Below are 15,340 nucleotides of genomic sequence, written 5' to 3'. Positions count from 1 at the left end.
CTTCAAATACACAGTTGCAAGCTCCCAGCAGATTTGTAAGTGCTCTGGGGGCAAACATTGTACTTCTATACCCTTCACAGCTGTACGTCTATACCCTTCACAGCTGTACGTCTATACCCTTCACAGCTGAAGGATATTGCTTCCATGTTGCTGAGGAAGATGGGACTTAGATTCAGTTGAGACCAGGATCCTACTGAGACCATACTATGTATAGATGCTTTAAAACACCTTGTGAGGGGCGCCTGGGTGGCTCAGTGGGTTAAAGCCTCAGGTCATGATCCCAGGGTCCTGGGATCGAGCCCCGCGTCGGGCTCTCTGCTCAGCAGGGAGCCTGCTTCCTTCTCTCTCTGCCTGCCTGCCTCTCCGCCTACTTGTAATTTCTGTCTTTCAAATAAATAAATAAAATCTTTGAAAAAAATAAAACACCTTGTGAGGCAGGAACTATTATCAACTCCATTTTGCAGAAAAGAGAATAGAGGCCCAGGAGACTGACTACTTCTCCAAGATAAAAAAAATTAAATCAAAGTAGAACTATAATTTTAAACCCAGTCGGTCGTTATCCAAACTCCATGCTCTTTCCCACTACATAATATAACCTCAAACATAGCTCTCCTATTTAAGTCTTTGATCCACCTTGAGTTAATTTTTTTAAAGATGTATTTATTTATTTTAGAGAGAGAAAAAGAGCACTCGAGTGAGGGGAGGGGCAGAGGGAAAGGGAAAGGGAGAGAGGCAGACTCCCCGCTGAGCAGGGAGCCCGAAACAGGGCTTGATCTTACAAGCCTCAGGTTATGACCTGAGCTGAAATCATGAGTCAGATGCTTAACCAACTGAGACACCCAGGCACCCTAATTTGAGTTAAGTTTTAAATATGGATGTGTAGTAAGAGTCCAAATTCATTCTTTTGCATATGGATATTTGGCTTAAAACCATTTGTTGTAGAGACTATTCTTTCCCTCATTGAATGGACTTCACATCTTTGTCTAAAATCAGTTGTTCATAGATGTATGGATTGGTTTCTGTACTCTCAATTCTATTCCATTGACTTATATCATTTATCTTTATGCTAGTACCACGCTGTTTTGACTACTTTAACTTTGTAGTAGTTTTGAAATTAAGAAGTAAGAGTTTTCCAACTTTGTTGCTCTTTCTCAAGGTTGTTTTGACTATGCAGGATCCCTTGCAATTGCATATAAATTTTAGAATCAGCTTTTCTGTTTCTGCAAAGAAAACGGCCACTGGGATTTTGATAGGCACTGAACTATAGTTTAAGATTTTATTTATTTACTTGAGAGAGCAAGAGAGAGTGAGCGAGAGCATGAGAGGGGAGAAGGTCAGAGGGAGAAGGAGAGCTGGGAGCCTGATGTGGGACTCAATCCTAGGACTCCGGGATCATGACCTAAGCCGAAGGCAGTCACCCAACCAACTGAGCCACCCAGGTGCCCTGAACTATAGTTTGTTTTGAGTAGTACTGCCACTTTAACACTGTTAAGTTTCCCAATCTATTCTCATGGGTTGTTTTTCATTTTTTAGATCTTTATTAATCTATCTCAGCAAATTTTGTAGATTTTAGTATACAAATCGTGTACCTCCTTGGCTAAATTACTTCAAAGTATTTGATTCTCTCTGATGCTCTTGTAAATGGAACTGTTTTTAATTTAATTCTCTTTTTAAAATTTAATTCTATGTTTTTATATTTCCTATTCAAACTGTTCATTGCCAATGAAACACAAATGATGGTGTGTGTTGATTTTGTACCCTGAACTTTGCTGAATCTATTTACATTAGTTCTAATAGTTTTTTGTAGATTTTTTTAGGATTTCCTACATATAAGAGTTCATCTGTGAGGGGCGCCTGGGTGGCTCAGTGGGTTAAGCCGCTGCCTTCGGCTCAGGTCATGATCTCGGGGTCCTGGGATCGAGTCCCGCATCGGGCTCTCTGCTCAGTGGGGAGCCTGCTTCCCTCTCTCTCTCTCTCTCTGCCTGCCTCTCTGACTACTTGTGATCTCTCTGTCAAATAAATAAATAAAATCTTAAAAAAAAAAAAAAAAAAGAGTTCATCTGTGAATAGGTGAATAGAGGTAGTTTTACCTCTTCTTTTCCAATAAGGGTGCGTTCTACTTCTTTTTCTTGCCTAGTTGCTGCGGTTAAAACTTCTAGTACAACACTGAATACTAATGGTAAAGGCAGGCATCCTTACTGTATTCCTAAATCTCTCTCTTTTTTTTAAGATTTTATTTATTTATTTGAGAGAGAGAGAGAAAGTGAGAGACAACATAAGAGAGGAGAAGGTCAGAAGGAGAAGCAGACTCCCCGTGGAGCTGGGAAGCTGATGTAGGACTCGATCCAGGAATCATGACCTGAGCCAAAGGCAGTTGCCTAACCAATTGAGCCACCCAGGCACCCTGATGTTCCTAAATCTTAAAGGGGAAAGTTTTTAGTTTTTCACCATTAAATCTGATGTCACCTATGGGTTTCTCACAAATACTTTATCATGTTGAAGTGGTTAAAGTAATGTAAATCTAGAGTTTTATCAATTTAGGCTTTACCTATGATAACTTTAATTAAAGACAGCTTAATAAAAATGGTGTATTTCTAAAATCCGCCAATAGTAATGTTTATGCAATGAGATTTAGTGTGTAAGAAACATACCTTCCACTTGGTAAAGAGATCAGCAAGGAAACCATTCACAGCTTTCTCAAAATATAGATCCCCTGAAAAGCAACAATGAGAAGAGTGTGAAGATTATCTTTATTTCTTGTTTACAGTATCTGCTCTCAGTAAAGTAGCAGGAATGGGACCAAGGACAAGGTGGGTTCTGCTATATCTTAAAACAAGATTATAAAAGCCAGGTGTATGAAAGTAGCTTCAATCTAGACTTTCCACAGAGCCAAATTTAATATTTGTCTCACTCAGCAAGAAGCTGTGGCTCTAAGGTAAAAGCCAAGATTGAAAATGCTTTGATGACTGAAAAATGCAGTGTTACCTTCAGAATGAGAGGACCATCTTAACCTCCAAATGTGAGTATTCTCACAATGATGCTTAAAGTTGGTTAGATAACGACCCTGGGCATTCACTGAATAATCAGTTGCAGTTCCTACTGTTCTCGAGTGACTTTGATGACCCATAAAATAATTTAGTTTATAGACATGGATGGAACTAGAGAGTATTATGTTACGTGAAATAAGTCAATCAGAGAAAGATAATTATCATATGATCTCACTCATATGTGAAATTTAAGAAACAAAACAGAAGATCATAGGGGAAGGGATGGAAAAATAAAACAAGACAAAACCAGAGAGGAAGACAAACCATAAGACTCTTAATCACAAGAAATAAACTTAGGGTTGCTAGAGGGAAGGGGTTTGGGAGGATAGGGTGATGGGCATTATGGAGGGCATGTGATACAATGAGCACTGGGTATTACTTAAGACTGATGAATCACTGAACCATACCTCTGAAACTAATAATACTCTATATGTTAATTAATTCAATTTAAATAAAAAGTTTTTAAAAAGAAATTAGTTTGTAATTTTGCTAAACACAAATTTAAAATACATGTACCATAGGGCTGGTGTATTAGACACAGTAGCCACACCTCATAGCAGCTTTACTGCCCTCTACTCATTACATAATAACTCTAATAAAATGAGACAAACATGGAGAGTTCTGAGTGACACGAAGAGAAATGAATGATATCAAAGAAAGTTTGTTCCTAGCCATAGAGTGACTTTATGTCTTTTCAACCTGTACTTGCAGGATAATTAAAGATCTGAGAAGTCAGATTTTCCATTAATACTTTATAGCATTTCATGGAATTCATCATATAAATATATATATGTAAAACATTTCCTTTCAATTTGTTTATTTTGGCATTTGATGATTTGTAAAGATCTCAGGACAGATTTTTAGAGAATGTCAATAGCTTACTGTAAAATGGTAACAACTTGGGAGAAACCAGAAATGTCAACCCAATGGCAGCTACAACCAGCACTTAGGAACAGTACCATAAATATCGAAATCCCACATTTCACAGCTCATCTGAATAAATATGTAAACCATAGCCGACGTAGAACGAAACACCACCTGAAATAAACAAAAATGTAATTGCGTTAAAAAGCAATGATGTATGGAGTTTCAGTTGTGCAAATGAAAAAGTTCCAGAGATCCATTTCACAACAATTAAATGTAAATGTACTTAACCCTATTGAACTGTACACTTTAAAATGGTTTAGACGGGGGTTGGGGGGGGGAGCCTGAGTGGCTCAGTCAGTTAAGTATCTGACTCTCGATTTCGGCTCAGGTCCTGATCTCAGGGTCATGAGATCTTGCCCAGTGCAGGACTTTGAACTGGATGTGGAGCCTGCTTGAGACTCTCTCTTCTTCTCCTTCTGCCCCTGCCCCCCACTCGCTCTCATTCTCTCTTAAAAAAATAAAAATAAAATAAAGTAAAATGAAATGGTTAAGATAGGATGGGGGGGCCGGGCTGGCTCAATCAGTAGAGCTTGCGACTTTTTTTTTTTTTTAAGACTTTATTTGTCAGAGAGAGAGAGCACAAGCAGGGGGTGGGGCAGGCAAAGAGAGAAGCAGGCTCCCTGCCGAGCAAGGAGACCAAAGCTGAACTCGAGACAAAGGCAGACACTTAACCAATTGAGCCACCTGGGCACCCTGCATGTGACTTTTGATCTCAGGGTTATAAGTTCGAACCCCACTCCGGGTGTACAGATTACTTAAAATAAAATCTTAAAAAATAAATAAAACAAAATAAAATGGTTAAGATGGTATATTTTATATGTTTTTTACCACAAAAGAAAAAAAAAAGCAATGATGGAAGATTTTTCTTTATTGTGACATGGAACTTCTAAAAGCAAGCTTCACCCCTGGCATAATAAAGCCACGAAGAGAAGATCTTGTCCCTGCCCTCTAGGAGCTTAGAGTAGAGGATTAAAACACACAAAAGACTGCAACATATACAAACATTCTATGAAGGTTCTCGTAAGAAATGTAGGAGGGGCAGTAAATCTACCTAGGAAAGTCAAGAAAACCTCATTATGAATGTAGAACTTGGGCTAAGACATGCCAGTTGATGAGCTAGTCTTATTAGAGCCAGTCTAATAAATTATTAATTATAATTCACATCAGACACATCCTTCATACCTAGACTGCCTCAAGGAACCAGGAAGGCTTTCCAGAAGGGAGCCTGAGACAAGTATGGAGGGATGAATGAGTAGCTTGTAAGGGGGAAAAGGCAGGATCTAAATGCTCCAGACAAGAGAAAGAAGTAGAGAAGTATGTGCAAAGACACGGACACAAGAGAGAACATGGCATGTTTGAGGAACAGCAAATGGTTCCCAAGGGCCGGACAGCATGCGATAGAGGGACTTATGGGAGAAATGAAAAAATGAGCTCCAGATTCCAATGTCTCCCCAGATTTCTCCTCTCAGAAGTCCAAAACAGGTATCTCACAAACAACTTTTTTCAACTGTTCCCAAATGTCTCCTCCCCATTCTTCCCCACCTCATAAAAGACATCACCGTCTGTCCATCAAGCTGATCAATTCTTCTCTTTCCTTCACTCCTCATACCCAATCCATCATTAAGCTTTGTGAACTCTACCCCAAAATGCATCTCAAGTCTGCCCACATCCCTCCATGGCTAAGGCTCCTACCTTAGTCCATACCATATCTTCTATCTTCCTGACTTGTTTCTCTGCCTCTACTCTTGCCCCTACAAACAATGCTCTACACAGAGCAGAGTACTATGGGTGCGTATGCCACAACCTTTCTTCCTAAGTAATGGGAAGCTGATTCTATTCCAAGAGGCATGGCACCTAGTCAAAAGACTAAACCTCCCAGCTTCCTGAGTAGCTACAGGTGACTAAATTCTGGCCAATAAGATACAAACAGAAATGTCACATCCGGAAGCTGACATGGCTGGAAGGTGCATCCCTCCTGACTTTCTTCCCTTCCCTCTCCTCAACCTGGAATATGAATGTGGTTATAGCAGCTCCAGCTGTACCATGGAAGCCCAGTCCTGAGGATGGCAGAACAGGAAGACAAATAGAGCCTTAGCTCACCAATAATTGTGACACTGCCATACCAGCCAGGAATGGTCTTCCCACGGACTTCTTTTATCAGAGACAAAAAAGTTGACTCTGGAACATCAATTTGCCACTGTTACTTTGGAGTTTTTTTGTTCAACAAAATCCAACTGAATGGCTCTGAACTTGGACCTCATTTGTGGTGACATGGCTAAATGCACCATGAAGGTCAAAATTGTCGGTAAATACAGCACCTAGTACAGGGTCTCCCTCAGGAAAATGATGAAGAAAATTGAAAAAGTCAGCACACCAATTACACATGCTCCTTCTGTGGCAAAACTAAGATAAAAAGATGATCTGGGGGCATCTGGCACTATGGTTCCTACATGAAAACAGTAGCCAGTGGTGCCTGGACCTACACCACCCCTTCTGCCATCACAGTGAAGGTGGCCATCAGTGCAGGAAAGGAATTCAGAGACCAGCAGAAGCTCCATCATTTGAAACACCTCTAGCCTATAAAAAATAGGTTAACTAATGTAACAACAACAACAAAAGAAAAAAAAACAATTGGATGAATAAGTGATCTTTTGAAAGCATAATTCGGGAATCACTCAACCACTTAAAATCCTTCAATAGATTCCAACTGTCCTTCTACCCCAGTTACAAGGACCTGTGTGAACTGGCTGCAACCAGTCTACCTTCCCACCGACATCATTCTCCCTACTCATCTCTTATGCTTCTGCCACACTGGCCTCTCACAATTGTTTCCTCCGCCTGGAAAGCTCTTTGCCTCAACCTCCATACACTGGCTAAGTTTCACTTTTCTGGCATCTTTCAGAGACACCTCCTTGACCACCTTTGTAAAGAAGATCTGTTACTCTCTCTTGCAATGCTCTGTTTCCCTATGAATGTTTAATTTATCTCATTTGTTTACTAAGAAGGCCACCTTCAGTTAGTCTTTCTCATTACCCAACTAGTTTCCTTTGGACTACTCATCATCATCTATAATTCCATTTATGGACTTAGTGCCTACTTACAAGTGTCTCCCCACTAGGGTGTGCAAGCTCTTTATCAGGAGGGATCTCATCTGTGCTATTCACTCATGCCTCACCAATGAGTGGTGGTGCTCCACTCTGAATTCCCCTCTAGAATGAAGGATGTTCATAGGGACGCTTGGGTGGCTCAGTCAGTGAAGTGTCTGCCTTGCTCAGGTCATGATCCTAGGGTCCTAGGATCGAGTCCTGCATCAGGCTCCTTGCTCAGCAGGAAGCCTGCTTCTCCTTCTCCCTAGTGCTCCCCGTCCTTGTGCACACTCTTTCTGACAAATAAATAAATAAAATCTTTAGAATGAAGGATGTTCATGGATAACATTCTATACCAGTCTGTTTGGTTTTTTTTAATAGTTAATCTCTATACCCAACATGGGGCTTGAACTCATGACAAGATGAAGAGCCACATGCCTACCAACTAAGCCAGCCAGGTAGCCATCTACCAATTTTTTTTTTTCTCAAATTAAGTGTTTTAAAAAAAAAAAAAGAAAGAAAGAAAAGCACAGTAGCACTCAGAAGGTGCTTCTATATCATTTGTTAAATATGTGAATGAGGGATGCCTGGGTGGCTCAGTCGGTTAGGCCACTGCCTTTGGCTCAGGTCATGATCCTGGGGTCCTGGGATCAAACCCCACATCGGGCTCCTTGTCCAGCAGGGAGCCTGCTTCTCTCTCTGCCTCTGCCTGCCACTCTGCCTGCTTGTGCAAATAAATAAATAAAATCTTAAAAAATCTTTAAATATGTGAATGAATGAGGTTGAAGAGGTAAACAAGCATATGCCAAATTATTGTGGTCTTTGTAAATTATGCTTAAGAGTGAATTTCTAGAAAAGGGGGGACAAGCAAAACAAGATCACTATCAAATAACAATTTGTGCCCATTAGAGCTGCAAAAAACTTTAAATATCTAATACCGGGACGCCTGGGTGGCTTAGTGGGTTGGGCCTCTGCCTTCCGCTCAGGTCATGATCCCTGGGTCCTGGGATTGAGCCCAGCATCCAGCTCTCTGCTCAGCGGGGAGCCTGCTTCCCCCTCCCCCTCTGCCTGCTTTTCTACCTACTTGTGATCTCTCTTTCTCTGTGTCAAAAAAATAAATAAAATCTTTAAAAAAAGAAAAAAAGAATTCCAGGAGTCCTTAACAATATTACAATATTATTTACCAGGATGAACAGTACCCATCAGGAGATAATAAAGTTTTTGATTGTTTCTGATTTGTTTTTGGTTTCAGGACTCAGACATAATAGTATGAAGAAACAAAACCAAAAGGCATTTTATCAGTCTCACCCTGGTATCTTCGCTGATATAACCACACATGACCTTCTCATTCTTGACCCACAGCTCACCAGCCTGTGCCCTGAAAAGACAGACACACAGGGTTATTGCAAGTCTTATGTAAAACACAAAGAAACACAAAGGGATAACTTCAGGGTGGCTCCCTGTACTCTAATACTTATCCCTAATGACCTGCCCCATTACCAATTTCCAGAGAGAATGCCATGAACAGGTTACGCAACATAAAGAATTCTCAGAATGGAGAGGAAGTGCCCTTTCTTCCTTTCTGCCATGGGCTGGAGTGGCTACTGTCAAGATGGACAAGTTCATGAAACCCGGGAAGGTGGTGCTGGTCCTGGCCAGACGCAAAGCATTGATGATGGCACCTCAAACTGTCCCTACAGCCATACTTTGGTGGTTGGAATTGACCACTATCCCCACAAAGTGACAGCTGCCATGGGCAAGAAGAAAATCACCAAGTGATCAAAAATCAAGTCTTCTGGGAAAGTTGGTAACTACAAACAACTTCATGCCCACAATGTACTCTGTGGATACCCCCTTGGACAAAACTGTCATCAACAGGACATCTTCAGAGACCCTACTCTTAAACACAAGGCCCAAAGAGAGTCCAAGGTCAAGTTCGAGGACAGGTATGAGACAAGCAAGAACAAGTGGTTCTTCCAGAAACTCCAGTTTTGTCATTAAAAATAGAAGGAAAAAAAAAAAAAAGGAATTCTCAGAGTATACTGAATTTATATGACAGTTCTTAATCTGGAAATCCATAGGCAACATGCAAGTCTCAGGAAGGGCTTCAGGAAATCCATGAATCCTCTGAAATCATGCAAAGATTTCTGAGCAAAGAATTAGTTTTTGTCAAATTTCTAAAGGGTCCATGTCACAAAAATAATTAGGAAGAACTGACAAACAATTTTGCTAATCCCAGCTTTGATGAGTTTCAACAAAAACAAAAATCCATCTTAATATCAGGATTAGAAGACAAGCCATTAGGAGGCATGGGACAGAGTCCCTATTCAATGGAGGCCACTCTGAAAAATTTTCATGGCAACTTGTTATTGCACTTTGGGGTTTAATGTCTTTTGCTCTGCAACTTATAAAGGGCGTGAAATGGATAGCATAGTTCAAAGAGTATGTCCTTCTGAGCTGACCAGCCTTAAGTGGAACTATTCTCAGCAGGAACCTCAGTTCTGAGTGTCCTTAAGTAGATGAACAGCCATAGGGAAATAACTCTGAGGCTCAGCACTCTTATCTTAAAAAAGGAAGTAATGATGTCTACTTTATAGAGCTATTCAGAGAATTAAACCACATACTGTGGGGAAACTGTTCAGGACAGTGCTGGGATAGGAGGTGTCAGAGTTAAGAGTACTTGTAGCTGGGGCACCTGGGTGGCTCAGTGGGTTAAAGCCTCTGCCTTCAGCTCAGGTCATGATCCCAGGGTCCTGGGATAGAGCCCCGCATCGGGCTCTCTGCTCAGCAGGGAGCCTGCTTCCTCCTCTCTCTCTGCCTGGTCTCTGCCTAGTTGTGATCTCTGTCTGTCAAATAAATAAATAAAATCTTAAAAAAAAAAAGTTTAGGAAAAAAAAGAGTACTAGTAGCTACTTGTATTAGCAAGAACTGTAACAATGGTAAGCGTTTTTAAAAAGATTTTATTATTTATTTGCCAGAGAGAGTGTGTGTGTGAGTGCATAAGCAGGAGGAGCAGCAGGCAAAGGTAGAAGCAGGATCTCTGCTGAGCAAGGAGCCTGATGAGGGACTCGATCCCAGAACCCTGGGATCATGACCTGAGCCCAAGGCAGACGCTTAACTGACTGAGCCACCCAGGCACCCCCAGTCACAATCTTTCTGAGCCACTTTCTTAAAAAATCAGTAAATGTGATTAATAAGAACACTGCCCCATCCATCTTCTACAGCTTTTGAAAAGATCCAGTAAATGAGATCACTGTAAATGAGAGTACTTGGTGTACTGTGAAACAGTTATTATTCCAGTGTAAATGGTTCCTTATAAAACACACATAGAGGGGCGTCTGGGTGGCTCAGTGGGTTAAAGCCTCTGCTTTCGGCTCAGGACATGATCCCAGGGTCCTGGGATCGAGCCCCGCATCAGGCTCTCTGCTCAGCAGGGAGCCCGCTTCCCTTCCTCTCTCTCTGCCTGCCTTTCTGCCTACTTGTGATCTCTGTCTGTCAAATAAACTTTAAAAAATAAACATAAAAATAAAACACACATAGAAAAATGCAGTATTGACCTTTGCTCCTAAACCTAAAATCTGCCCTTTGCCAAACAGGAACTGAGAATGGCCCTGAGGTAGATTTTCTTCTCTTTTCTGCTGGTTCAAGGGAAGAAAAACTGCCACTGACCAATGCAAACACAAAATCCATCATCCCCCAGGACAGAACCTAAAAGCAGACATGGCTTCAACAAGACAGAAGGGCACACTGCCAAGCCTTGAGGATAAAGGTAACCCAGGGGGTACTAGCCCTTGATTTATGTAGAAGCTTAGGCAGGGCACTTCCCCTCCCTTTTCTATCGAGTGCGCTGTTGGGGATCAGTGACTTCCACTATCCTTTACAACTAAATTACATCCTTCTGTGAACACGAAGTTAAAATAAATGCGAAGTACGGTCACTATCCTGTTATCTGTGTAACACAGCCTTGAACAACCTGAATGTCCAACAATGGCAGACAGGTTAAGTAAATTATGATGTAACCAGACAACAGAATATCATGCAACCATTAAACTCATGTTTACAAGGAGTTTTAACTTCACCACAAGTGTTTACAGCTTTTTATTTTTTTGAAAGATTTTATTTATTTGACAGAGTTCACAAGCAGGCAGAGAGGCAGGCAGAGAGAGAGGGAGAAGCAGGTCCCCGCCAAGCAGAGAGCCCGACGCGGGGCTCGATCCCAGGACCCCGAGACCATGACCCAAGCCGAAGGCAGAGGCTCAAACCACTAAGCCACCCAGGTGCCCCATGTTTAAAGCTTTTAAGTAGAAAAAAAGGATATAAAATAGTACACACAGTATCATCATCTATATAAAAATATATGCATGTTGGGGCGCCTGGGTGGCTCAGTGGGTTAAAGCCTCTGCCTTCGGCTCAGGTCATGATCCCAGGGTCCTGGGATCGAGCCCCGCATCAGGCTCTCTGCTCTGCGGGGAGCCTGCTTCCCCTTCTCTCTCTGCCTGCCTCTCTGCCTGCTTGTAATCTCTATCTGTCACATAAATAAATAAAATCTTTTAAAAAAAAATATGCATGCATGTCTATGCATGAAAATAAACATTGAGGGGTACCCGATTCAGACAGTAGGTCATGCATGTGACTCTTGATCCCTAGGTTGTGAGTTCAAGCCACACTTTGACATGGAGATTACTTAATCAAAATAAAAAAAGTAAGAAAGGAAGGAAAGAGGGGGCACCTGGGTGGCTCAGTCAGTTAAGCACCTGCCTTTGGCTCAGGTCATGATCTCGGAGTTGTGGGATCAAGACCCACACTAGGCTCCCTGCCCAGTGGGGAGTCTGCTCCTCCCTCTGCCTCTCACTCATGCGCTGTCTCTCTCTCAAATACATAAATAAATCTTTTTAAAAAATAAAAGAGTCAAGATGGCAGAAGAGTAGCAGACTGAGATGACATCAGGTTGCAGGAGTTCAGCCAGATAGTTATCAAATCATTCCAAACACCTACAAACACAACAGATCGAAGAGCAGAGAAGCAGCAATTCTAGAAACAGAAAATCGACCACTTTCTGAAAGGTACGCAGTGCGGAGAAATGAATCCGAAGCAACAGGAAGATAGATGCTGCAGGGAGGGGCAGGCTCCCAGCAAGCAGTGGAGCAACAAAGCACAAAATCTGAACCATTAAAAAAAAAAAAAAATTGAACCCTTAGAAGTCTGCTCCACTGAGGAACATTGCTCCAGAGGCTAAGCAGGAGGGATGGAGCCTTCACGGGGACAGTGTGGTCTCAGGTCCCGCAAGGTCACAGAAGGATCGGGAGTGTCTGAGTGTAGCAGAACTCGCAGGTATCAGAGCGGGGAAGCTGGCTACAGAGAAAGAGCTGAGGAGTGAGCTCTCAGCTTGGGGTTACCTTAAACCGTGATCCATAGCACAGTCAGGCCACTACTATACCCTGCAAGTGGCAGATCCGGAGAAACCCACCTTCATCTGCCGGAAAAGCAGAGCGGCAGGAATCTGCTGGGTTTGGAGACTCCAAACAGGGCTGTGTGCCAGAGACAGAAATGCTAGGTCGCAGGTCGGGTAAGCTCGGAGTGCAGCTGGGGACACAGGAGATGGGAGTGACTGAGCGCTTTTCTCCAAAGGCACACTGAGGAGTGGGGCCCAAGCTCTTGGCTATTCCAGTCTGGAGACTGGGAGGCCGCCATTTTAATTCCCATCCTCCAGAGCTCTACGGAAAGTGTTAGCGGAACAAAGGCTCCGGAGAGCTAACCCAGCAGATTACTTAGCCCAGTCCGTGGCAAGGGTGGCACAATTCCGCCTCAGGCAAGGACATTTGAGAATCACTGTGACAGGCCCCTCCCCCAGAAGCTCAGCAGGAACAGCCAGCCAAGACCAAGCTCACTGATCAAGGAGAACAGTGGAATTCCAGAGGACGGGAAAGCAAAGCATGCAATGCATGGCTTTCTCCCCATGAAAGGGGGAGAAATGAAATCTCCCCATGATTCTTTAGTCTTGCAAGGTTAATTAAATTTTTTTAATTTAATTTTTTTCTTATTCTAATTTTTTAACTTTTCCTCTTTCCTCTTTAAACATTTTAAAACTAGTTTATCTTAACAATACCTTTCTAAAAAAATTTTTTTTAAACCTTCATTATTATAGTCATTATTTTATCCTTCATCATATCCAATTTTATTTCTTGTATACATATAGGGTTTTTCTTCTAAAAAATTTTGGGATACAATTTCTTCTAATAGATCAAAATATACCCTAAATCTAGCACAGGGCTTTGTTCTAGTCTCTAGCCTGACCAAATTCTCTCCACCTTCTTTTTCTTTCTTTTACCAACCAATGTATCTTACCAATTCTTTTTTACAAATTTTTTTTAAATTTTCATCTTTACAGTCATATTCCATTCCTTCATCATGTTTACCTTTAATTTTGTATATATGTAAGTTTTTCTTTCTTTAAAATTTTGGGAAGTAGTTTCATCTAAGAGACCAAAATACACCCAAAATCAAGTGGATGGTTCTGTTCTAGTCACCAGTCTAATATATATATTTTTTTTTCTTTCTTTTTAAATTTTTTTCAAACTCCCTTTTACCCCCTTTCTTCACTCCCTGATTTGCGTCTCTTCTGATTCAGATAGCATACATGTATCTAGGGTCTTTGCCACCCTTTTAGTTATTTTATTCTCTCGTTCATATCTGGATACAGTGACAAGTGGAAAAACTAACCACAAAAAAAAAGAATAAGAGGCAGTACCAAAGGCTAGGGACCTAATCAATACAGATATTGGTAATATGTCAGATCTAGAGTTCAGAATGATGATTCTCAAGGTGCTAGCCAGGCTCGAAAAAGGCATGGAAGATATTAGAGAAACCCTGTCTGGAGAAATAAAAACCCTCTCTGGAGAAATAAAAAAACTAAAATCTAACAAAGCTGAAATCAAAAAACCTACTAATGAGGGGCAATAAAAAATGGAGGCTTTTACTGCTAGGATAAATGAGGCAGAAGTGAGAATTAGTGATATAGAAAACCAAATGACGGAGAATAAAGAAGCTGAGCAAAAGAGAAACAAACCACTACTGGACCATGAGGAGAGAATTCAGAGATAAGTGAGTGATACTATAAGATGAAACAATATTAGAATAATCGGGACTCCAGAAGATGAAGAAAGAGAGAGGGGGGCAGAAGGTATATTGGAGGAAATTATTGTAGAGAATTTCCCTAATATGGCAAAGGGAACAAGCATCAAAATCCAGGAGGCGCAGAGAACCCGCCTCAAAAATCAATAAAAATAGGTCCAAACCCTATCACCTAATAGTAAAACTTACAAGTCTTAGTGACAAAAAGAAAATCCTGAAAGCAGCCTGGGACAAGAAGTCTGTAACATACAATGGTAAAAAATATTAGATTGGCAGCAGACTTATCTACAAAGACCTGGCAGGCCAGAAAGAACTGGCATGATATATTCAGAGCACTAAATGAGAAAAACATGCAGCCAAGAATACTATATCCAGCTAGGCTATCACTGAAAATAGAAGGAGAGATAAAAAGCTTCCAGGACAAACAAAAACTAAAAGAACTTGTAAACACCAAACCAGTCCTACAGGAAATTTTGAAAGGGGTCCTCTAAGCAAAGAGAGAGCCTAGAAGTACTAGACTAGAAAGGAACAGAAACAATATACAGTAACACTTACCTTAGAGGCAATGCAATGGCATTAAATTCATATCTGTCAGTAATTACCCTGTATGTAAATGGGTTAAATGCCCCAATCAAAAGACACAGGTATCAGAATGGATAAAAAAACAAAACCCATCAATATGCTGTCTACAAGAAACTCATTTTAAGACCCAAAGACACCTCCAGATTTAAAGTGAGGGAGTGGAAAACCATTTACCATGCTAATGGACATCAAAATAAAGCTGGGGTGGCAATCCTTACATGAGATAAATTAGATTTTAAACCAAAGACTATAATAAGAGAAGAGGAAGGACATTATATCATACTCAAAGGGTCTGTCCAACAAGAAGACTTAACAATTTTAAATACCTATGCCCCTAACACGGGAGCAGTCAATTATATAAACCAATTAATAACAAAATCAAAGAACCACATCAAAAATAATACAATAAGAGCGGGGGATATTAATGCCCTCCTCACTGAAATAGATCATCCAAGCAAAAGATCAACAAGAAAATAAAGGCCTTAAAGGACACACTGGACCAGATGGACATCACAGATATATTCAGAACATTCCATCCCAAAGCAACAGAACACACATTCTTCTCTA

The 15,340-nt window shown here is 41.1% G+C and overlaps 1 protein-coding gene and 1 pseudogene across 12 annotated transcripts in view; one reads left to right on the top strand and one right to left on the bottom strand.

The window, feature by feature from the left end:
* Positions 1 to 15,340, bottom strand: part of DEPDC5 (DEP domain containing 5, GATOR1 subcomplex subunit) — a 135,161-nt gene that overhangs the window by 103,188 nt on the left and 16,633 nt on the right. For all 12 annotated transcript variants that reach the window (XR_006821053.1, XR_006821054.1, XM_046025268.1 and 9 more), the window contains exons 8-10: positions 8,369 to 8,438; positions 4,007 to 4,085; positions 2,652 to 2,713 (exon numbers count right to left, since the gene is read on the bottom strand). Coding sequence is in view for 10 of the 12 variants with exons in the window: in XM_046025268.1 (XP_045881224.1) it covers positions 2,652 to 2,713; positions 4,007 to 4,085; positions 8,369 to 8,438 (211 nt within the window). In the remaining 2 variants the exon portion in view is untranslated. The remainder of the gene's footprint in view (positions 1 to 2,651; positions 2,714 to 4,006; positions 4,086 to 8,368; positions 8,439 to 15,340) is intronic.
* On the top strand, positions 8,673 to 9,061 carry LOC123954342 (annotated as a pseudogene).

The sequence above is a fragment of the Meles meles genome, chromosome 12 (genome assembly GCF_922984935.1).
Source record: "Meles meles chromosome 12, mMelMel3.1 paternal haplotype, whole genome shotgun sequence".
NCBI lineage: Eukaryota > Metazoa > Chordata > Mammalia > Carnivora > Mustelidae > Meles > Meles meles.
This window is presented reverse-complemented; position numbering and strand designations above follow the sequence as displayed.